The 23,317-nt window shown below is 39.5% G+C and overlaps 2 protein-coding genes across 4 annotated transcripts in view; one reads left to right on the top strand and one right to left on the bottom strand.

Moving 5' to 3' along the window:
• Positions 1 to 3,950: 3,950 nt before the first annotated feature.
• On the bottom strand, positions 3,951 to 22,439 carry PRPF38A (pre-mRNA processing factor 38A). The gene is made up of 10 exons (XM_006042220.3): positions 22,127 to 22,439; positions 20,454 to 20,613; positions 18,823 to 18,944; positions 16,761 to 16,846; positions 8,788 to 8,898; positions 6,513 to 6,625; positions 5,905 to 5,931; positions 5,696 to 5,793; positions 5,239 to 5,287; positions 3,951 to 4,362 (listed from the first exon to the last, which is right to left on the bottom strand). The coding sequence occupies exons 1-10, from the start codon at positions 22,254 to 22,256 to the stop codon at positions 4,320 to 4,322; spliced, it is 939 nt and encodes a 312-aa protein (XP_006042282.1). The 5' UTR covers positions 22,257 to 22,439; the 3' UTR covers positions 3,951 to 4,319.
• The window catches only part of ORC1 (origin recognition complex subunit 1), a 37,455-nt gene continuing 36,471 nt past the window's right edge, over positions 22,334 to 23,317 (top strand). The window contains exons 1-2 of one of the 3 annotated variants that reach the window (XM_025288752.3): positions 22,334 to 22,466; positions 22,601 to 22,748. The gene's annotated coding sequence lies outside the window, so the exon portion shown is untranslated. Of the gene's footprint in view, positions 22,467 to 22,499; positions 22,749 to 23,317 lie in introns of those variants that run through there. The other 2 variants (XM_025288753.3, XM_025288751.3) reach the window with 2 other exon arrangements.

The raw sequence follows: 23,317 nt of genomic DNA on the forward strand, positions 1-23,317 counted from the left end.
TCACTGTACTTTTTAAGTCAGAATTTTTATTTAATATAAATTTATTTAATTGGAGGCTAATTACTTTACTATAAATGGGATTATTAGATAAAAAGGATAAACGTTATGGCTTCCCTGGTGGCTCAGAGGTTAAAGCATCTGCCTGCAATGTGGGAGACCTGGGTTCGATCCCTGGGTTGGGAAGATCCCCTGGAGAAGGAAATGCAACCCACTCCAGTATTCTTGCCCAGAGAATCCCATGGACGGAGGAGCCTGGTGGGCTAGTCCACAGGGGTCACAAAGAGTCAGACATGACTTAGCGACTTCACTTTCACTTTCAGGATAAACATTCAAAGGTTCCTACTGTGCTGTGCTAAGTCGCTTCATTGTGTCCAACTCATTGCCACCACATGGACTGTAGCCCTTAAGGCTCCCCTGTCCATAGGATTTTCCAGGCAAGAACTACTGGAGTGGGTTGCCTTTTCCTGCTCCAGGGAATCTTCTGGATGTAAGGATCTAATCCATGTCTCTTACACTGACATTTCCTGGTGGGCAGGTTCTTTACCACTAGCGCCACCTGGGAAGCTACATACTACAAAATTGCTGTATTGCCAGAAAGTGGTTACTAATTTGCAATTCCAAGAAACAATATATAAAATGTGTTGGTAAGCTTATAAAAAAGCCCTAAATGCCAAACACAGTTTTTCCTTGTAAAGGATAATGTTTATTAAAAAAAAGCATTAAATAACAGTATGAAAATCACTAAAAATTCCATAAGCCAGAAATATTAATATCCAGTGAGTTTCATTCTTTCAAACCATCTCTTTAATACACACATAACATATAGTTACACATACATAAGAAAAGTTTTACAAAAGTGGGTTCATATGCTGTATTTAGTACATATAGCAAATTAATTTTACTTCAATTTAACTGAAGAAAAAAATGTAAAATTTTCAACTTATAAAAAATTTTTTCTACAAGAGAATCTAAAGACTCCTAAAATTAAGGACTCTAAAGACTCCTAAAATTAAGGACAAGTATAGAAAACATTAAAGAGGCTGGAGTTTTTTTTTTCCAGCTTCATGTATGTTTTAGAGATCGTATGACTCCTGTCATAAAAAACCGAGTTCTCCTACTTCCTGCTTACATTATTTCTGTACAGTGTTCAAATATTTCATTTGTCTTAACGATTTTCCATTATTTTTATGTAAAATTTCTAAAGCGTTTACTACCATTTCTTTTACTGCTGCCTTTTTTTCCCTAAGTCCTTAATTTGATTCATTTCTTATTCAGTAACATCAGGCAGTTTTCCCCCCAAGTGGTTGTATGCTTAAAAGCACTTGAAAACTTAAGAATGTCTATTCCCTTTATATTTTAAGGACAACCCTGGCTGGGTATAAAGTTCCTGGCACACTGTTTTCCTTAGACCTTTGGAGCCTTTTGCTTCACTGCCTTAATGGAGACCTGAGGCCATCCTGATCCTTTCCCTCACTATACATGACTTGATTTCTTTGCTTGGGTGCCCATATTTTTTCTCTTTAAATCAAGGTGATTTTTCTTCTATTTGAATTTTTTAAGTTGATTTGCTCAATTCTCTTTATCAGAAATATCAGTTAATCATGGGCAAGATTTCTTTCCATATCTTTTTATTATCTCTATAGCTTTTTCCATTTTTTATTTCCTCCCGTCTGTTTTCTCTGTGCCTTGTCTATTTTGTATTTTCTAAGGCTTTCATTTTTCAAATCTTCATTTCTTCAAGCTCTGCCATGCTTACTTTCCACCTCTTATCTTTTAATCTCTTTGAACTTGTATTCTTGCATTTAAAAAAAAAAACAGATCATTTTATCTTTTTTGAATCTGTAGAAACTTGTTCCTTTTTTTGGCTAGGAATGACCAGCATGTGAGCATTTTTTTCTGATTAGTGCTTATTTAAATTTAGATCTGCCAAAAGTAATGGAAAGGGGCTAGAGGAATCAACTTTAAGTTGTTACATTGGAAGCCTCTCACCAAATCCATTGTTTCCTTTGCCCTTGAGAATACATATCCCTTCATTCTTTAGTATTAAAAGGTCATCATGCCCAATGGCAAACTTTTTAAAGCAGTATAATTCAAATTGTGGGGAGTATAAACAATTTAGTGATTGTATACCCAACGGTAAAACTGATAATGCATAGAAATATCAGAATCTATTTTGCATAAGGAATATTTTCTTGAAATCTGTTTTAGTGCAGAATATGTATAAGTATAGAGGTAAGATGTAAAATATGTCTCAATACAGGCCAAAGAAAGTTGTAAACCTTTAGTTCCAAGGCCTCACTCATGCAGTAGGCTAGCACACAGATGACAGAAGTGGTCCCTCAGCAAGGTTTGTCCTAAAGTCATCTGCTCTACAATTCTGTAGTTTATCAAAGGGATCTCGAGAGAGAGAGGTTTGACATGTCCCACTCTCAAGTAGGCTTTCAGTGTGTAGTTTACGCTTGGGAAGGTTTATTTTTGGTATTAAATATTACTGGGGTTTAGGGTGGGTTTCTACATGTTTATACTTTAAAAATATACTTTTAAAACTAATATACTGGATGATAACTTGGTTGGTCCATAGGTCATTCAGCCAGAATACACTTTTTTTTTTCGATTTAGAGCACTTTGATAAAAGAAATAACTGCTAGGACTCGATGTAACAGATTCAAATAGAGGCGCTTACATTTAATTTTTAAAGACAATCCTATATATAGTTGTATGATGAACCATAATAACTCTTATGATTTTATTAGCTCAAATATTATCAGGAGAGCAATTATTGAAGAACATGAAATCTCAAATACAATCCCCAAACTAATATTGATACTAAAGTCCTTAAGGTCAACAAGCAATAGGATGTTCAGCCTATGACTAGATATGACTTCCCAAGAAACTGGATCCTGTGTGGCAGTTGGTCTTCACAATTGTTGCCAGGGACAGAGCTGCAGGAAATCAATTTTTTTTTTCCATTTTAAAGGAGGAAAGGTAGTACAGGTAGACAGAACTCCTCTAGCAAAGATCCAACACCCTCTTGATTATCAATACCCACGGGCACTATTTAATCCTTATTTTGCTTTGTCCTTAGCGTCCTTAACCCCTCTCTCCCATTTCCTCTACCTTTCTGAAATGATTCAATTTTCAGTCAGTGTTTGCCCTTCTTCCTCAACAGAGTGAGTGTTGCTTATGATTCTACTACTGGTTTTCCTTACAAATGTATGCTCCCTGGGCATTGCATTCAATTCTACACCTTCTACAATTACCTAAACATTGTCAATTCAGGGTTAGATCACTAGCTCAACTCCGGTTCTTATTTATAATGTCTGGGCTTTATCTAGATATACCATAGCTGTCTCAAAGTAAACTTCAAGTTAAGCTGAATGCAATCTTTGCTCCCTACTACCACAATTCTCACTACCTGCCCCTCTAAAACCTGGTCTCTTCCTGCTGTATTTTCTGGTTTTGTGAATGGGGCTGTTGTCTAGTAACTCAGGTTAAAACCCTGAGTGGCATTAGGTATTTTTCTCTCCATTGAACGTTTTCACCCTGGTTGCCCTACTGCTACTGCCTAGTCTTGATAGTATCGATGCTCACAGCATAAAGGTGCTGAGCACCTTAATTTGGAATTCAAGGCTGTAGGGAAGAAGAAACACTATACAATAATGCTATGTAATAGGTGTCAAGTTTTACTGTTTGTTGAACGTTTAATGCAACTGGATTAAATAATCCAGAAAAAGCCTTACAACTGAATTCATTCTTATAAAGCTGCTGATAACAGGTCAGTTTTCATGTTTATTACCATTTGCTGCTGCTGGAAGTAAAACCTGGAGCTAATATATTTTACCAACTTGGTTTTTTTAAGGGAACAGCAAGCAGTAGCAAGTATCTCAGAATTCTTCAAACAGTTCTAATCTCAGTGTAAACCAAAACTAAAACCAGAGAAAAACAGGAAATGGGTGTGTCAAATTTAATAACAAAAATAACAATGTGGCCACATTCTCCCCTTGTTTCATACACTCTATTTGACTCCATTCTACCCTCATAAATTTCAGTACAGACAAGGTTGATTGTACAAAGAGGCCAAAAGCAGCTCTCGGTTCAGGAAGCATTATCTTTCAAATGTGTGGATTACATACAATTCATAAAGAGATACAAAACTCAGCACCTCTTTCATGTTAAAAAAAAAAAAAAGTGAGAACTTGGTTTAAAAAAAATCTAAAATACTCTCATAGCTGCCTGGGACTGAGTAGATCTTTCTTCTATGTAGACAGATGCCTTCATCTCCACAGAAGGCCACTTGTATTAAAACCAATCTGAGTCCATTACTCATTCCCTCTCCGGCTCTTCTTGTGGCTTTTCTTAGACCTGAAATGGTGACACATACAAATCATTAAATTTACCAGCTGTTTTAGGAGCTGAGTAAGGATTTTTGAGAAAGACTGATACGTACTAACACTGATGGGGGCAAAGAGTCAATATTCATTAAATGTACTTGGTGTTTTTATGTGTAAGAGCAACACTGAGTTAGGCATTACTCTCCAAAATTTACCATTGAAGAATTGACCTCTGAAAGATCGAGTGCTTCCAACAGTGTACAGTTTTTAGAGGTATCTAATGGAAGCTTACCAAATGAAAATGACTTATCCAGTGTCACTCAACTGCTAAGTATTAAAAATTGGGACTGGGACTTCCCTAGTGGTCCTGTGGTTAGGAATCTGCCTGCCACTGCAGGGGACACAGGTTCAATCTTGGTCCAGGAGGATCCCACATGCTGTGGGGCAGCTATGCCTGTGTACTGCAGCTTCTAAGCCCATGAGCCCTAGCGCCTGTGCTCTGCAATAGGAGGGGTCACTGCAGTGAGAGGCCTACACACCGTGGCTGGAGAGTGGCCTCGCTCGCCACAACTAGACAGGGCCCAGGAGCAAAGAAGCCCAGTGTGGCCAGAAGTAAATATGTTTTAAAAAATCTTAAAAGCTGGGACAGAATCCCAGGGCTCCTGAGATTAAGGCTCATGCCTTTATCCAAAGCCGCAATTCTACAGGAAAAATAACTACATATATATATAATTCTAGTAATTTTCAGGTCAAGAGACCACTTCTTCCTATAATTAAGGAGAATTCCTAAATTGTATTGATGGAAATTATATTTCCATTAACACAAGGTCCAATTGACTTGTAACTGGGACTTTAATTTGTGAATAAAGACTTAAATTCTTAAGTCAAAATAGAAGTTAATCCATACCTTTCAGGAGATTTTGAGTGGCTCCTGTGTCTGTGACTACGGTGATGACCTGGAGAAGAAAAAAGGCTATTCAGTGTACCAGTTTCTACCCTCACACTCTCTGCTATTTCCCCTAGTTCATTTTTGGCTTGTGATAGGGACACCTTGTTGGTAGTGAAGAACTGAACCCACTTACAGGGCTTTATGGCTAAATTTAACTAACACCACACTGGGTATTTACCACCACTTTGTCATGTCTTACTCCTATAATTTCAGACAAAAACTGAAGCTCACCATCCTATCAACAAAGCTGATAAATGACAGTTAAAATGTGAACTCTAATTTTCATATTCTATGTCCACTTCCTTTTCTAGGCAGTAATAGAGTAAGATATTCCTGTATTGTAGGAGGCTAACTGCTCCTATTACATTTCTTTATTAAGACAACCAACAGCAAGCAAAAGGCCCCAATGCTATACCTGGGGACTTGGAGCGGGATCTGTGCCGTCTATCTCGGGACCTGCTGCGATGACGTCTTGGACTCTTGCTCCGATGCCGTTCTCTGCGAGGGGAGGGGCTGTGGAAATGACTGGTCAGACTCCCATATCTGTCCTGACAATATAAACACAACAACAACATACCCCCTCCCCAAATCTCTATCCTTCATCACAAGTCACTAAAGGCTTACCTCCTCCTTTTGGGAGACCGACTCCGCCTATACGGAAACAAAAAAGAGAAAAAAGAACCTTAGTAGGTGCCCTGGACACTGAAAATTGCAAAAATTGCCCCAATTCTTAACCCAACTCTGTTATCCATGTCTTTGTCATTTAACTTTAAGATTGGCCATGTGACTTGCTTTGGTCAAAGGGGTGTTTGTACATGTGATGCAGATGCTAGAAAGATTACTTCATGGTTGGGCTTGTTCAGTCTTGTACTCTGCCACTGCCATGGGAACAGGCCTAACCTAGCCTAGAATGTGACACACACAGAGATGAAATGCTCCAGTCATCCTAGCTAAGGCCAGCTACACTAGCCAACAGAGAATATTGCAAAACAAGTGAGTGACCATAGCTTATACTCAAAAAACTGCCTAGGCCCCGATTAAATCACTGGCCACAGACCTGTGAATTAAATAAATGTTTGCCACTGAGGTTTTGTGGGTGGTGTTTTTGTAGCAATTAATACATTGGTGAGCACACATTCTCCATAGGCTAGCATTTTCCTTCCATGAAGTCCAAACTTCTACACTCCAGTGCTTAAAGTATCCCTGGAATATGCCAATGCCTAAGGCCTTACCTTCTGGGAGACCGACTCCTACTCCTCCGATAGCGTAGTGTGGGAGAGCGACGGGGTTTGTCCAAGTCTCGGTAGCTTCTCCGGCGATGATCAGGTGATGGCACTCTTTCCAACTGGAAAAGAGAGGGCCTGGGTCAGTGATGAGCACAGGCTTACAGAGAGCCAACTAGGAACATGGCTTATACCCTCCTCCCCATCCCATCCGAAATTCCACCTCTAACTGACTTTAAAACACAGTAATCTGAATATATATGGGATAACACTAAGGACAAGAAAACACATTACCAAATAAAAAAATCAAAATCTAATAATCCCGCTAACTGTTCTTGTGCTGGTACCATTATTCTGGAACTATGTAAGAGAGGTAAGTATGCTTATCTCCTAAGAAGTTGGATTTCCAATGTGAAAGAAGAAATGTAAGACTGATGAGGTTAAATATATTGTATTTTAAGCTTACAATTTCTTTTTCCTTTAGCTTTATCAACTGTAAAGTCCTAGAAACACCATGTAGCAATGAGCCCAGACTGTGGTCTCTGAATAACATATCTCAATTAATGGAACTAAGAGCTTCTTGGAAAAACGGCAACTTTTAGGTCCAGGCTACAATCTAACAAGACATAACGAGAACATGTCATTGTATCAGACAGCAAGGGGCTGAAACTACTATGACTGCATCAAACAGTGAAGTTGAGGGGCCCCCACTGGCCAGATGGAGGGCAATCCAGCACCAACAAGGACAATAATGGTCCAGACACCAAATATATTTAAATTGATAAATTCAAATGTTACCAAGGGCAAACCTTCTTAGGAGAATACTATAAAATCAACTCATGATTTTAAAACATGACAAAGGGAAATAACTTATCTTACTTTTCTTATATAAACTTTATAAAAAAAACTAAATGTTGATTTGGGAGGTTTTTTTAAAAATATTATTTTACAACCTTAATGGATCTATGCAGAGATCTTCAGTGGATCCTAATATTACAAAAAGAGAGCAGACTATTCATCCTGGAGGAAGTACACTATACCTATGACGTAGTGTTGCTTCACTCCAAAAACCCCAAATCCAATTAAAGACTCAAGAACTAGTTAACAGAAAATAAAATAGACAAATGAAATACGAGATATATGATGGCCGTGATCTGCTTTGAGATAACTGGTGGAGGACAACTGAGTAGATGTGGAGGAAACAAAATAGCTGAGCTGATCACTGTTGAAGCTAGGTGATGGGTAAATGGAGGTTTATTCTCTCCATTTTGGTATGTGATTAAATTTTCCATTAAAAAAAAAAAAGAAGGCATGTTTTTGGTTCACTCACCACAGAAAAGCCCCTCAGCCGTGCCTGGCTTTCCATTAATGAATGACTGTGCTTCCCTTAACACTTATATGGAGCCTACTAAGCTCAGAGCTACACTTTCATCTGTACTACCTTAGTATCCACAGGCCAGAATTTCTTATATTTCCCCCTAGCTTTTTCTACACATATAATTTTAATCACAAATGTTTCAGATCTTAAAAAAAAAAAAAGCTTACTGTAATCATTTCCATGTTATCACATACATTTTTTTCTGGCTCCACCAAGTGGCATGCAGGATCTTAGTTCTCCTACCAGGGAGAACTAAGTTAGAACTTAGTTCTCCACACCACCCCACCCCACAGCAGGAGTCTTACCCACTGGACCTCCAAGGAAGTTCACTTGTTATTTTTCATAATACTTCTAATGGTGGCCTAATACTCTGTTGAATTGTTAACAATAGTTTACCTGACTGCTCCCTGACAACTTGCTTGTTTTCAAGTTTTCAGCATTTTAACAAATAGTGGAAGAACATGACTATGCAGTAGGTGGTTTTTATTTCCCTAAACTAGGTTTACTTCTTAGTATGCATTCAATTATGAACAGTATTATTTTTGTCCCAAGTGTTTAATAGCTACCACTTATTATGCAATTATAATGTCCCAAAGCTAAGGGCTTTATGTATGTAATTTCATTTAATACTCATAAAAGTCCTAAAAGAAAGGTATCATAATCCTTGCTTTATAGAAGAGAAAATGGAGATTATATAATTTACATAACATAAGGCCACTAGTAAACAGGAGAGCTGAGATACGGATCAAGTCCATTTAACTCTAGGACCCATACTCTCAATGATGAAATACTGTATTTTGGGGCTTTTCTTTTTTGGTTAAAACTAAATAAAGTTTGAAAACAAAGAAAAATTCCCATTCCCTGTAATTCTCCCTCCTTCAACCCTTAAGCTCCCAGGTGCCTGACCTTCTCATCCTCTTCTTCCTCCTCTTCACTGGACTCCACGTCATCCATGTCTTCTTCTAGAGCACTAACCCTAGGCTCCAGCTGTTCAGCTTCCTCTAGCACGTAGCGTTTCTACAGAGAAAACAACGAAAGTTAGAGAGGGCCCTTCTATCTCCTCAAGCTCCAATACTGGGCTTCTGGAAGTGACAGAAAACCTATGGCACAATAGCCGAGGCAATTTCATTTCAAAGACATCCTAGACACAGATATTCTTAGAGACTTTCACATACCTAGGATCTATATATATTTTTAAGTTTCCCTGTAAAGAGATAAATACAAAGATGAAGAGAATATCACTTTTCTATTGCCTCTATTCCCTGTGACCTTATACTCCAAGGTCACTAGAGTATCAATCAGTATAGCTGTAGCCTTGAATAGAAATTATGGGCTTCACACACAAGGGTCAATAGTTCAAGACAATGTTGGCTGGGAGTTTGCCAGGAGCAGCTCAGACCAGAATCCACTAAGAGATTCACTAAGACTCCGTCCACTGTGGGGGTCTGGGTCCTCCTGCTCTTGAGTAGCACCAATTCTCTATTAGACCCAGGATTTGGGGAGCTGTCATGCATTCTGAACAAGGCTCAGGATATAAACAAACCACCTCCTAGTTTCATTTTCTTCTAAGATGTGACTTAGCAATCCTAAGTGACTAAGGACCTGAAAGGCAAAGGTGAGTTCAAAACAGACAAAAGGACTGGCTGGGTCATAAGACCCTTATGGTTTTGTTTTTGTTTGTGTGTGTGTGCACGCCAAGGACATACAGATCACTGGATAGCCCTAAAATAAATAGTACCATTTGTACTCTTATTTTGCTCTCATTCATCCCTAACAAAATTCTATAAAGGTTAGGAGAAATGAAATAAAGATGCCATTCAGTGACGTGAATCCCTTGAAAGAGGGTTCCTTGGAAAAGATCACCACAGTCTGGGATCTAGGACTGCATCAGACAGGGCATCCAGAATCCCTGAAGCTCACCAGACTTGGAAGTGATCAACGTCAATGTATTAACTTACAGTATTTGTGTTTGATAAAATTAGAATTCATTCCAGAGCAGCTCCCTGCCAATGCCAGGGCACGTGAGAAGCTATGCCCTATGGATTGCTTAAAAGAAACAAATCAAAGCTAAAGGTAGTCTTAAGGGTCTCTTCATCCAGCACATAGAGGCCCACACCAGAACACACCTCTCAGTGATATGGTAACATGTATCAGTCATATTTCAACTTTCCTCTCCTCAGTGGGGTCTGCTTTGCGGTCTTTCCTTCTGGACTCCAGCAGACTACCCCATTTGCATCAATACCCTTGCTCAGAGATGACTGGACTTTAGAACCCTTAGTCACAACATGACTGTAGTTCAGAGTATATCATTTTTTACAGTATTTCTAAACTTAATAATCACAGCTAAGGATAAAAAGTGTGAGAACTGGACCTGTTCAGATTTGAAATGTCATCCTTTTCACTACAGTCTATAATAATCAATATGGAATAGGAGAAATAATTTTCAGAATTATTTTCTATGATTTTCTGTAACTGAGTCACTCTGGAGGAAGAGTGGTTCATTGCACTTATCTGTGAGCACTACCAACTATCTTCATCCATCTGCTTTGCTGCCTCAAGAAAGTTTACCTTACCCATTTATCATATTTACAATCCATTCTGTACTCCACATTGATGTTTTTCAGGTCCCTTTGATCTGTTTTTTATTGAGGTGAAATTCACAATGTACACAATCAGCAATTTTAAAGTCTAAAATTCTTCCATCACCACCTCTCCCTAGTTTAAAAACCTCCTCATTACACCAGAAAAACATGCCATACTTATTAAGTAATCCTCATTTCCCTTCCCTGAATCCCCTGGTAACTACTAATCTCTGCTTTGTCTCTTATGTATTTACCTTGTCTGAACAGGCAATTTGTCCTCGGAGTACAAAATGAAACAGGGCAAAGGCTAACAAGAATTTTGCCAAGAAAACACTGGTCATAGCAAGCACCTTCTTCCAAAAATACAAGACATGACCCTACACGTGGACATCACCAGATGGCCAATACTGAAATCAGACTGACAAAAACAAGACCTGGAACTGACTGGCTCAGATCATGAGCTCCTTATTGCAAAATTCAGGCTCAGATTGAAGAAAGTAGGAAAAACCACTAGACCATTCAGGTATGACCTAAATCAAATCTCTTACATTTATACAGTGGAAGTGACAAATAGATTCAAGGGATTCGATTTGGTAGACAGAGTGCCTGAAGAACTATGGACAGAGGTTCATAATACTGTATAGGAGGTGATGACCAAAACCATCCCAGATAAAAAGAAATGCAAGAAGGCAAAATGGTTGTCTGAGGAGGCTTTACAAACAGCTGAGAAAAGAAAAGCAAAAGGCAAAGGAGAAAGAGAAAGATACATCCATTTGAATGCAGAATTCCAGAATAGTGAGGTAAGAAAAGCTTGGCAAAGAAACAGAGGAAAACAGAAGAATGAAAGACTAGAGATCTCTTCAAGGAAACTGGAGATACCAAGGGAACATTTCACGGAAAGATGGGCATGATGAAGAACAGAAATGGCAATGACCTAACACAAGCAGAAGAGATCAAGAAGAGGGGGCAAGAACACACTGAAGAACTAAAGAAAAAAGGTCTAATGACCTGGATAACCAAAATGGTGTGGTCACTCATCTAGAGCCAGACATTCTGGAGTCTGAAGTTAAGTGGGCCTTAGGAACCATTACTACAAAGCTAGGGGAGGTGATGGAATTCCAGCTCAGTCATTTCAAATCCTAAAAGATAATGCTATTAGTGCTGCACTCATTATGCCAGCAAATCTGGAAAACTCAGCAACAGCCACAGGACTCAAGTTTTCATTTCGGTCCCAAAGAAGGGCAATGCCAAAGAATTTACATTACTGCACAACTGCACTCATCTCACATGCTAGCATGGTAATGCTCAAAATTCTTCAAATTAGGTCCAACAGTATGTGAACCAAGAAATTTCAGATGCACAAACTGGATTTAGAAAAGGCAGAGGAACCAGAGATCAAATTGCCAACATACACTGGATCATAGAAAAAGCAAGGGAATTCCAGAAAAACAACTACTACTTCTTCACTGACTATGTGAAAGCCTTTGAGTATGTGGATCACAACAAACTGTCGAAAAGTTCTTAATGAGAATACCAGACCACCTGACCTGCCTCCTGAGAAACCTGTATTCAGGTCAAGAAACAAGTTAGAACTGGACATGGAACAATGGACTGGTTCAAAATTGGGAAAGGAGTACATCAAGGCTGTACAGCATCATCCTGCTTATTTAGTTTCTATGCAGAGTACGTCATCCAAAATGCTAGGCTGGACGAATCACAAGCTGGAATCAAAATTGCCAGGAGAAATATCAAAAACCTCAGATATACAGGTGATACCCCTCTAAATAAAGGCAGAAAGCGAAGAGGAACTAGAGAGTCTCTTGATGAGGGTGAAAAAAGGAGTGAAAAATCTGGCATAAAACTCAACATTCAAAAAACAAAGATCATGGCATCTGGTCCCATCACTTCAAGGCTAACAGGGAAAAAATGGTAACAGTGGCAAATTTTATTTTCCTGGGCTCCAAAATCACTGCAGATAGTTGACTGCAGCCATGAAATTAAAAATCCTTGCTCCTTGGAAGAAAAGCTATGACAAACCCAGACAGTGGATTAAAAAGTAAAGATATCACTTTGCTGACAGAGGTCCATGTAGTCAAAGCTATGGTTTTTCCTGTAGCCATGTACAGATATGAGAGTTGGACCATAAAGAAGGCTGATCTCCGAAGAAGTGAGGCTTTTGAATAGGGGTGTTGGAGAAGACTCTTAAGAGTTCCTTGAACTGCAAGGAGATCAAACCAGTTAATCCTAAAGGAAATTGACCCTGAATATTCAGTGGAAGGACTGACTCTGAAGTTGAAGCTCTAATACTTTGGCCACCTGATACAAACATCCCACTCACTGAAAAAGACCGATGCTGGGAAAGACTGAGGACAGGAGGAGAAGGGGGCAACACAGGATAAGATGCTTGGATAGCATCACTGACTCAATGGACATGAGTTTGAGCAAACTCTGAGATATACTGAAAGACAGGGAAGCCTGGCATGCTGCAGTTCTTGGGGTTGCAGATTCGGACACTACTTAGCAACTGAACAGCAAAAATACTATGTTGACTTTTGATCTTTAAATTATTCCTTCTTGGCTTTTATCTAGCAAGGCAAGGTGGGATACAGCAAACTGCTTCAGAAGTACTGAGCTACAGCAGCATCAAAAAGGAGATCTTAAGTTCTGGGTCTTCCCAATTTGGGTTTCTGTGGTTGCTTAAAACTCTGAAGAATCTGTTCCCATGCCCCATCTTAAACACTGTCTGTGGGACCCTTTCATCAATGCTACCAATTTTACACAGAATATCAGAATCTGAGAGTCAAAGACTCTTAGTCTACAGGTATTCCAATGATTTTTGCAATACATTTTACAACTTCACTGAGGTATAAGTGATACACAATAAACTAATTTTTATAGTTATACAATTTGATGAGTATTGTGTTGTATACAAATGTAAGTCAATACATCAGTATAACGGATAGAGCCGCCCCACCCAATAGTTTTCCTGTGCTCCTTTCGGATTTCTCATTCCCTCTCCTCCCCAATCCCTTACTCCACAGCTAGGCAACCACTGTTCTTTATTGTCACTATAGTTTACATTAGAAAGGAATTACACAGTACATACAATTTTGTGTCTTTATTCACTCAGCACAATTATTTTACGATTCATCCATGCTACTGCTATTTATCAACAGTTCATTTTTGCTGCTGAGTAGAGTCAGATACAACTGAGCGACTTCACTGTCACTTTTCACTTTCATGCGTTGGAGAAGGAAATGGCAACTCACTCCAGTGTTCTTGCCTGGAGAATCCCAGGGACGGGGGAGCCTGGTGGGCTGCCGTCTATGGGGTCGCACAGAGTCGGACACGACTGAAGTGACTTAGCAGTAGTAGCAGTATCACTGTATGGCCACATCATTCACTTGATGGACATTTGGTTGCTTCCAGTTTCTGGCCATTACAAACAAAACTGTTAAGATTATCTGTGCTTAAGTCTTTGTGTGGACATATGCTTTCATTTCCTGAGTAAATTCCTGGAAATGGAATAGCTGGATTGAATGGTTTAGAAACTGCCAAACTTTTCCAAGTTTGGTTGTTCCAGTTTATATTGTCACCAATAGGCTTTGGAGACTTCTAGTTCCTCCACATCCATACTAACACTTGATACAATCAGTCTTATTTTACACATTTTACTAGGTATGTAGTACATATTTCTATGCTTTTAATTTGCATTTCCCTAATGATTAATGTCTAGTCAAGGCTATGTCAAGTCTATGGTTTTTCCAGTGGTCATGTATGGATGTGAGAGTTGGACTGTGAAGAAAGCTGAGCGCTGAAGAATTGATGCTTTTGAACTGTGGTATTGGAGAAGACTCTTGAGAGTCCCTTGGACTGCAAGGAGACCCAACCAGTCCATTCTAAAGGACATCAGTCCTGGGTGTTCATTGGAAGGGCTGATGCTGAAGCTGAAACTCCAGTACTTTGGCCACCTCATGCAAAGAGTTGACTCATTGGAAAAGACCCTGATGCTGGGAGGGATTGGGGGCAGGAGGAGAAGGGGACAACAGAGAATGAGATGGCTGGATGGCATCACCGACTTGATGGACTTGAGTTTGGGTAAACTCTGGGAGTTGGTGATGGACAGGGAGGCCTGGCCTGCTGCGATTCATGGGGTTGCAAAGAGTCGGACATGACTGAACGACTGAACTGAACTGAATGATTCATGATATAGAACACCTTTTTATGTGCTACTGGTCAACTATATATTTTCTTTGGTAAAAGATCTGTTAGAATTTTTTGTTCATTTTCCCACTGGGTTGCCTTCTTTTTAGTAAGTTCAAGAGTTGTTTATAAAGTACAGATTCAAGAACTTTTATGGGTATACGTTGTACAAATGTATTCTTCCAGTCTGTGGCTTGCCTTTTTAGTTTTGTAATAGTATCTTTTGAAAGGCAAGTTCTTAATTTTTATAAAGTCAATTTATTAATTTTTAATAAATAATTCACGTTTTATTACAGGAATTTGTCAAACACAAGGTCACTAAGATTTTCACCTATGTTTTCCATAAGTTTTCTACTCTTGGCTTTTATGAGTCTATTATCCCCTTCAAGTTTATTTTTACATATAATGTGAGTTAGGGGAAGACATTCATTTGTCTCATATGGGTATTTAATCATTTTAGCACCATTTGTGGAAAAGATTATCCTTTTTCAATTGTTACTGCCCTAACATCTCTGCAGAAAACCAACTGACCATAAACATGTACCTTACACTTACTTCTGGCTCTTTCGCTTTGTCCCGCTGATCTGCTTGTCTAGCTTTATGCCACAGCAACACTGTCTTATCATTAGGTAGCGTGTGTCCTCCTTGTTCTTTTTCAAAGCTGTTTTGGATATTCTAGGTCCTCTCCATATTCATATACATTTTAGAATCAGTTTGCCAAGTTCTATCAAGTTTTATTTGGATTTTGATTGGAACTGAATTGAATCTATAGATTAATTTGGGAGAAATGACAACAATTGTTAAGTCATTGCCAGATATACCATGAACATGATATATCTCCATTAATTATGTCTTCTTAAACTTCTGTCAGTAATGCAATGTTTTATATTGGTTAAAGTCTTACACATTTTTGACAAAATTATCCATAATTATTTTATAATTTTTGATGCTGTTATAAATAGTATCTTTTATACAAAATCTCAAATTTAATTGTTCCTAGCTCATGTACAGAAACACAACTGACTTTTATACACTGACCTTGCACCCCACAATTCTGCATAAATAGATGACTGGGTAAACAAATTGTGGTATATATACCCATGCAACTGAATATTATTCCTATCGAGCAACAAATGAAATAAAAAACTATTAGTATATGCAAAAACATGGATATATTCCAAAATAACTATGTTAAGTGAGGAAAGATTAAAATATTCTTTTTCTAATTCTTTTCCTATTTAGGTTATTACAGGGTATGGAGCAGAGTTCCCTGTGCTATACAGTATTGGAGGATATTCAGTCAGTCAGTCAGTCAGTCAGTCAGTTCAGTCGTCAGTCGTGTCCGACTCTTTGCGACCCCATGAATCGCAGCACACCAGGCCTCCCTGTCCATCACCAACTCCCGGAGTTCACTCAGACTCACGTCCATTGAGTCGGTGATGCCATCCAGCCATCTCATCCTCTGCCGTCCCCTTCTCCTCCTTCTCCTCCTGCCCCCAATCCCTCCCAGCATCAGGGTCTTTTCCAATGAGTCAACTCTTCGCATGAGGTGGCCAAAGTACTGGAGTTTCATCTTTAGCATCATTCCTTCCAAAGAACACCCAGGGCTGATCTCCTTTAGAAAAGACTGGCTGGATCTCCTTGCAGTCCAAGGGACTGGAGGATATTATTCTAAGTGAAATAAATCAGACAACGACAAATACTGTATGATATCACTTATATGAGTCTCAAAAAAGGAACAAACTAGTAAATATAACAAAGAAGCAGACTCACAGATATAGAGAACAAACTAATGATTACCAGTGAGGAGAGGGAAAGAGGGAGGGAATTAAGAGGAACAAAGTATTCGAAATAAAATAAGCTACAATGATATATTGTACAGAGCCACTGTTTTATAATAACTATAAATGGAATACTACCTTTAAAAATTGTGAATCACAATACTGTATACCTATAACATATAATATTATACATCAACTACACTTCAGTTAAAAAAAGATTTTGAGATCCATAGTGTTTTATAATGTATGTGTATAAAGGGATCTTTACACACATGTTATTGTGTACTGTGTATGTATGACCTTTATCTCTTACCTGTAGCCGGGGCAGAATGATATCACAGACTCTCTCGCTGTGCAGTAGTTCATCAATAAATTCATCTACATGCATCAGCTCAAACTCTGAAAGAAAAACCATAAGCTCAAGTAACTTGGAAGTAAGTTTAAATAGCCAAAAAGTTAAAAAAAAGTTTAAGACTCTTTATGTAAGACATCTAACAGGGTATTTGGATTAGAAAGTGTGAACTCTCTGCAGTTTCCCTCCGTGTGTGTGTGTTAGTCACTCAGTCGTGTCTGACTCTTTTGACCCCATGGACTGTGGTCCACCAGGTTCCTCTGTCCATGGGATTCTTCAGGCAGGAACACTGGACTGGGTTGTCATTTCCTTTTCCAGGGGATCTTCCTGACTCAGGGATAGAACCCAAGTCTCCCACATTGCAGGTGGATTCTTTACCATCTAAGCTACCAGGGAAGCCCCTTCCCTTTGCCTACACATGCACTAATAAAGCTACTGCAGTGTGGCAATTAACACTGAATAGATTACTGTCAAACCTGGGCTCAACCCACAGGCTTTCACTGCCTTGTCACCACCACCAATCTTCAACCAGTCAACTCCCCTTTATTGAGGCCATTTACGTGCCATGCTTCTTTTAGGAACTGGGGATAATGGGATGAATGAAGCTGTCCCAATTAGCAGGAAAGACAAGCATAAAAAGAAGCACAATGAGTCCTGAATTACAAAAGGGTAATGTTTTTGAATAAAATTTACAACTCAAGTACAGCATCTCCTGTGAACCTAAGTTCCTAAAAATAAAATATGTATCTTTTCCCCTATGTGGGTCAGCAAACTTTATTAAATGAATGTATAACTGACTTGGGGCTTCCTGGGTGGCTCAGCGATAAAAAATCTGGCTGCTGATGAAGGAGACGTGAGTTTTATCTCTAGGCTGGAGAAGGAAATGGCAACACGCTCCAGTATTCTTGCCTGGAAAATTCCATGGAGAGAGGAGCCTGGTTGGCTACAGTCCACGGGGTCACACATAGTTGGACATGACTTAGCAACCGAGCACATGTGGCAACCTGACTTAAGATATTATATTAGTTCCAAGTGATAGTGATTTGCTATTTTTAAGAATCATGTATCTTACATGGTAAGTGGAGCAACAGCTTTTTAGAATTTCTATGGTAAACATTACCTTAGTTTAGTGGTTCTCAACGAGGGGTGTTGCCTCTCCAACTATGGGGTGCTAACGGCCTTTAGTGAGTTGAAGCCAGGGATGCTGTTAAACATTCTACAATGCACTGGACAGCTCCCCACAACAAAGAAATATCTGGCCCAAATGATCACTAGATTTAAAAACCCTATCTTAGTCTAATATAATATAGTCATAAACAATCTCATGATGGCCAGGACCATGTCCATCTTGTTCATCACATTATTTCCAGTATGTAGTACAGTACCCGGCGCAACATTGTCACTTAGTATGTATTTATTCAAGTGAACAAGTAAGCTAACAAAAGTTTGAAGAATAATACCAAATTCTTAACCTTGTACTCCTTAATGTAATATTTAGAGGGTAAAGGCCAATGTTACTAATCTTTTGTTATGACACTAAGTGAGAAAAAGTTCTGATTGCATTATTTGAATCCCATTTTACCATAAAATGTGTCTCTTTGTAAAAGGTATGGAGCTGCCCCTCCTGGATATACTTATGTTTTAGGAAGATTCCTACATAAGTATGAGCACCCTCAGTCCATGTATTACAGGGTGAAGTATCATATAACAGAGGCCAGTAGAAAGAACTGTGAAGGTCCAATAAATGGAAAACAAAGGTCATTCGGGAGCTAGATCTTATGGGAGGTAGCACATGATGCAAAGCAGGGATTAACATAAGATGCAGCTGGAAAGATAGGCAGACAGGGGCAGACTGAGTGAGGTTGACAGGAAGCTAGTAGTCTAATGCAGTATTATTACTCCCCACGAGAGATGGAGGACCTGACTGAATACGCTAACAATCTGGATTATGTGATGCCAGAGATACTGGTGAAATAAAAACTGGCTCAGGGATGAAGGCCTAGATACTTAGCACCATACTCACCTCCATTTCGGTTCTGACTCTTGATTTTTCGATAGTCATTGTATAGAGGCTCCAAGTACTTGTAGCAATCAATTGCAGTGCCTGTCAACCTCATGTAAAGTGCTCCCAGCATGCGGACATACCTGACAAATAGACCACAGTGAAACAACAGGCCATTCCACAAAGTTCCTGAGTTTTACCAGTAGCTTTTCTCATGACAGCAGTGGATAAACAAGTTCTTTTTTATCTTTGGTAGATGAGAAAGCTCCATTTTTAGAGGCAGCATAGGGCAGCAGAAAAAATAGCTAAAATATGGAAACCTGGGTTCAAGTTCTCATTCTACCACTTACTGGCTGCAGTGACTTGGCATATAATGCTCAACTTTCATAGACTATTATATCATCTGTAGAACTAAGATACAACCTATTTACCTCATGGGATTATTTTAAGAATCAAATGAGATACTGAATTTAACAACAGAAAGTAGAGATTTATTTATTAACAATATAATTTACACAGATTGCTACTTGCTGGAGAGCAGAATGCTGATTATGGAAAAAAGTCAGTCATCTGGGTTCAAATTTTGATTCTATTATTTACTAACTCTGTAACACTAGGCAATTTACTTTTGCTTTCTCAATCCTTGATAGTCCCTAATTTGATGGCTTGGTATATTAAGTAAAAAATGAATGTTAAGATGCTAAGCGAGGTATATAGCACAGAGTAAGTACCTAATAAAAGTTAGTTATTTTCTAGCTATTAATGTTTGTAAGATTCCTTTATTTTCCCTTTCTCCTATACCCCAACTACCTACTCAAATCTCCATTTTGATAAACAGTAGGCATTTGAAATTCATTTCCTTATATGACAAACAGAATACAGTGGCAAAAGAAATGGACTCTGAAACCAGCTTTGCCACTTATCAGCATTTGACCTTGGGGAAATCAATCTCTCTGTGCCTAAGTTTCATCCCCTACATAATGGGGATAATAATTTTACAGGGTAGTTGTGGAGGTTAAATAAATTATTGCATGTAAATTTCTTAGAATAGAGATTGGCAATAACAATCTATTATTACATCTGTCTCCTGTTCTCATCTGTGAGCTCCTTGAGCAGCTTATCTTCTGGGGCCAGATACCATGCAACAGGCACGGATAGAGATTTACAGCTCTTTCTTCCTTAATCCTCACATCTATCCTGAGTTGGTAATACTGTTTCCATTTTACAGGTAAAGAAAGTAAAATTTAGAAAAGTAAGTAACTTCTCCAAGGTCACAGTTCATAGGTAATAGGGTCTGGACATGAACCTACAATTAACACAAATGTTTCCTTCTTCTTTACCACACTTTATGTTGCTTTCTTCATCCTTAAGTATTCAGTGCTACCAACATATTTGGCACTAACTTCTGCTTAATATATGTCAGTGAGTTTTGTGAAATACTTTTTTGGAAGAAAAGTCACCAAGGCTCAGAAAGTAAAGAAGAAGGTTAATACAATCAAAACAGACAAAACAAAAACTCAAGGGGCTCAAGAACAAAATACCGGAGTGGGACTTTGGAAATGAGATACACTGTTTTCACTTCTTTCAACCAAAGCCAAATTCTGAATCATGAAATTAAAATATTTATATTAGCCAGTAAATATTTCACTCACTTGAAATCTTCATTTTTTATAAACTCTACAATGATATCCTTCTCGGGTTGAATCTGAAGCATCTTCAAGGTTAAACACAAAAAAGGAGTTGGCTTTATATTGCCACCGTAGACACCACCCACAAATCTTAACTCCATGGCTTTATCGACTACAAGTTCAGCTAAAAAACAAAACAGAGTGGCAATGCAGCATATTAAGACTAAGCTTTTACAGGTTTGAAGTGCAGAGAGTTAAAGTTAGTTCAAAATTTGGTGCTCCGGAATTAACAGCTTAATATTAGGAGAAGTGTGTAATAAATAATAACAGCAGCCAATATACACTGAAAGATTATTATATGCCAAGTACTCTGCTAAGCATTTCATATTATCTCATTTAATCTTCACAAGTCATGAGGTTAAGTTCTAGCATTGCCCTTGTTTTCAGCTAAGGAAAATGAAGGCTAAGAAAGGTTAAGTGATGTGCTCAAGATTCACAGCCAGAAAGTGGCAGGGCCTGGATTTTAGTTCAAGAAGTCTAACTTCAGAGTCTGTGCTTGTCACCATCATGTTACAGGAAAAACTGCCAGATTAAATAAGAGTTAGAAGGACAAAAACTGTAACAAACCATTCCTCAATAACTAGGTAACTCTAACTAAAGTTTATCTAGACAATGGGGATAATAACTTTTCGATGTTGTCATCAAAATCAGACACCAGTTTTGTAAACTAGGGCAAGTCATTTCACCTCTGGAATGAGAAAAGGCCCCCAAAGTAAATCTTACATGACTCCAAAATTTAATGGCGACTCAGAAAAACAGTATGACGCCTCCGTGGACACATAGCTAGGGTGATGGCAGAGCAGTAACAGCACAGGAGTAATTAACAGTGGTAACAACTAGCACCACTACCACCCCTGATTACTGAGTACTTTTATTAATATATAGCTGTAGCTAAATATACACAGCATCACCGACTCAATGGACATGAATTTGAGCAAACTGGCAGACAGTGGAGGAGAGAGTAGCCCGGCAGGCTACGGCCCAGGGGGTCACAAGAGTCTGACACTACTTAGCGAATGAACAACAAGCTGTAACTATATACCAAACACTTCTTACACACTATTTCCTTTAATCCTTACATTTCTTGGGTTAAATCATTTAATCCGTAGACCTTTGATGTGGGTATTACTGCGCTCGTTTTACAGTAGATCAACTCATGGTTCACGGGGGAAACACAGGTACCAAAACCAGCCAGAATTAAACACGTATCAAAGACGACCTGGAAGATTTCTCTTAAGAACATATATTTATATTAGGACTGGGACGTGAAAATATTTCAAATGATCCAGATTTGGGGGTAGTAAGATTATAAATTTGGTTTCGGGAATACTGACGCTCCTTTAAGACCTTCAGGGTTAACACTGGAACCCAGTAAGTTCTCATTAAATATGGAATGCCTCAAAGAAACGACCTGTGACACCCTTCCGAATAAGGTCCTATCAGATCTATCTGTGTTCCCAAAGCCCAACACAACACTAGGCACAGAGTAAGCGCCCAGATTCTTCTGAATGACTGAAAAATTCTCCCTAAATCTCACCCCCAGTGGGCCAGTCCTATTGTACTACTCCGGAAAACTGGGCCATGGGACGACGAGGGTTGGGGCAGGGAAGGGGGGTGTTCAGCACGCTCTTGCTCACCTGTAAGTCCAAAGCACTCCTCTTTCCAGTATTTGGACTCATAAATTCGCGTCCGAATGATTTTCTCCACCAGATACTGAGGGTTGGTGCCGTGGATGCTGTGCGCATCTTTTACCGTACGGTTCGCCATTTTAGAACGCCTGACGTTCTATTTCCGTCGGATCCTTTAAGACGTCACATCCAGGTTAAAAAAACTAGAGAGAAATGATAAGTTTGGAGGAAGTCTCACTAAACGGTTCGAGCGTCCATATTGAACCCGGAAATGCTTTCGAGTTAGGACCTTTCTTCGGCGAACGGCTTCGCAGACCTAATCAATGATGGCCTCGGCACGTTGGCGGATGTACGTCGTGCGTCCCCTCCTTAGATGGGCGGGGCGGAAGGGCTGGCTGCTGACGGAATATGGAGACACCCTGGGGGCGGGGCTACGGCGTTTGGCGCGAAATTTCCTTTTCTCCACCTTCTTTCCATTCCTAGCGAGGCTTCAGTTTCGGCATTTGTTCGCGCCTGGCAGCTGTAAGAAGAGTCCCCCTGGGGCAGGTAGATTTGCTGCAGTTCCACGAGCTCCTGAAGCGGGGACGCTGGAAGGAGGCTTGCGCCCAGCTCCAACAAGCTTTGGCGCCCGGTGAGTTGTGGCGTCCCGGGCTGGAGAGGGACCTGAGCCGCGGGACTGTGGAATTTGTTCTCTGCGGACTCATTCAGCCATAAATCCATTCAGCACATATGTACTAAACGCCTGGTAAATGCCAGGCACTGTTCTAAGTGCATTTAGGAGCGTCTTACTTTCCACATGGCGATTTCTAACAGCTTTCTGCTTCTGCCGGGGATTGCGATCTTGCAGTGGGAAACCGGAAGCCAACAGCGGAGAAGAGGGAACACGCCTGTCCTCAGCTCCTTGCAACTATCAATATTGACCTGAGTCATATGAACCTTATATCCACATGGCCCGTGGGAAGCAATCGCATCCTTCTTCCTTTCAGGGTAGTGTAACAAGCACCACAGGGAAGCGGAGCAGCTGAGTTATTACTCGATATGGATGTCGCTATTGCTCCCAGAGGGAAAAAGAGACTAGTCTTAAGTCCCTTTTCGTGACTAAGGGGCCTGAGCTCCTACTCATATCTTTTTTTTCCCCTAGACGAGCTGCTCTTAACTGCAGTGGCACCTCTTTTACTTTCTCTAGTCTAACCCCGAAAT

This window comes from Bubalus bubalis, chromosome 6 (assembly GCF_019923935.1).
Source record: "Bubalus bubalis isolate 160015118507 breed Murrah chromosome 6, NDDB_SH_1, whole genome shotgun sequence".
In the NCBI taxonomy this organism is placed as follows: Eukaryota; Metazoa; Chordata; class Mammalia; order Artiodactyla; family Bovidae; genus Bubalus; species Bubalus bubalis.

Excerpts from the sequence above, each read along its gene's own strand:
- PRPF38A (XM_006042220.3), bottom strand. The coding sequence starts at position 22,256 with ATGGCGAACCGTACGGTAAAAGATGCGCACAGCATCCACGGCACCAAC. Across the intron at positions 18,945-20,453 it reads ATAAAAAATGAAGATTTCAA|GTATGTCCGCATGCTGGGAG; the intron begins GTGAGTGAAATA and ends TCTATTTGTCAG. Across the intron at positions 8,899-16,760 it reads TCATTCTGCCCCGGCTACAG|AAACGCTACGTGCTAGAGGA; the intron begins GTAAGAGATAAA and ends TTTTCTCTGTAG.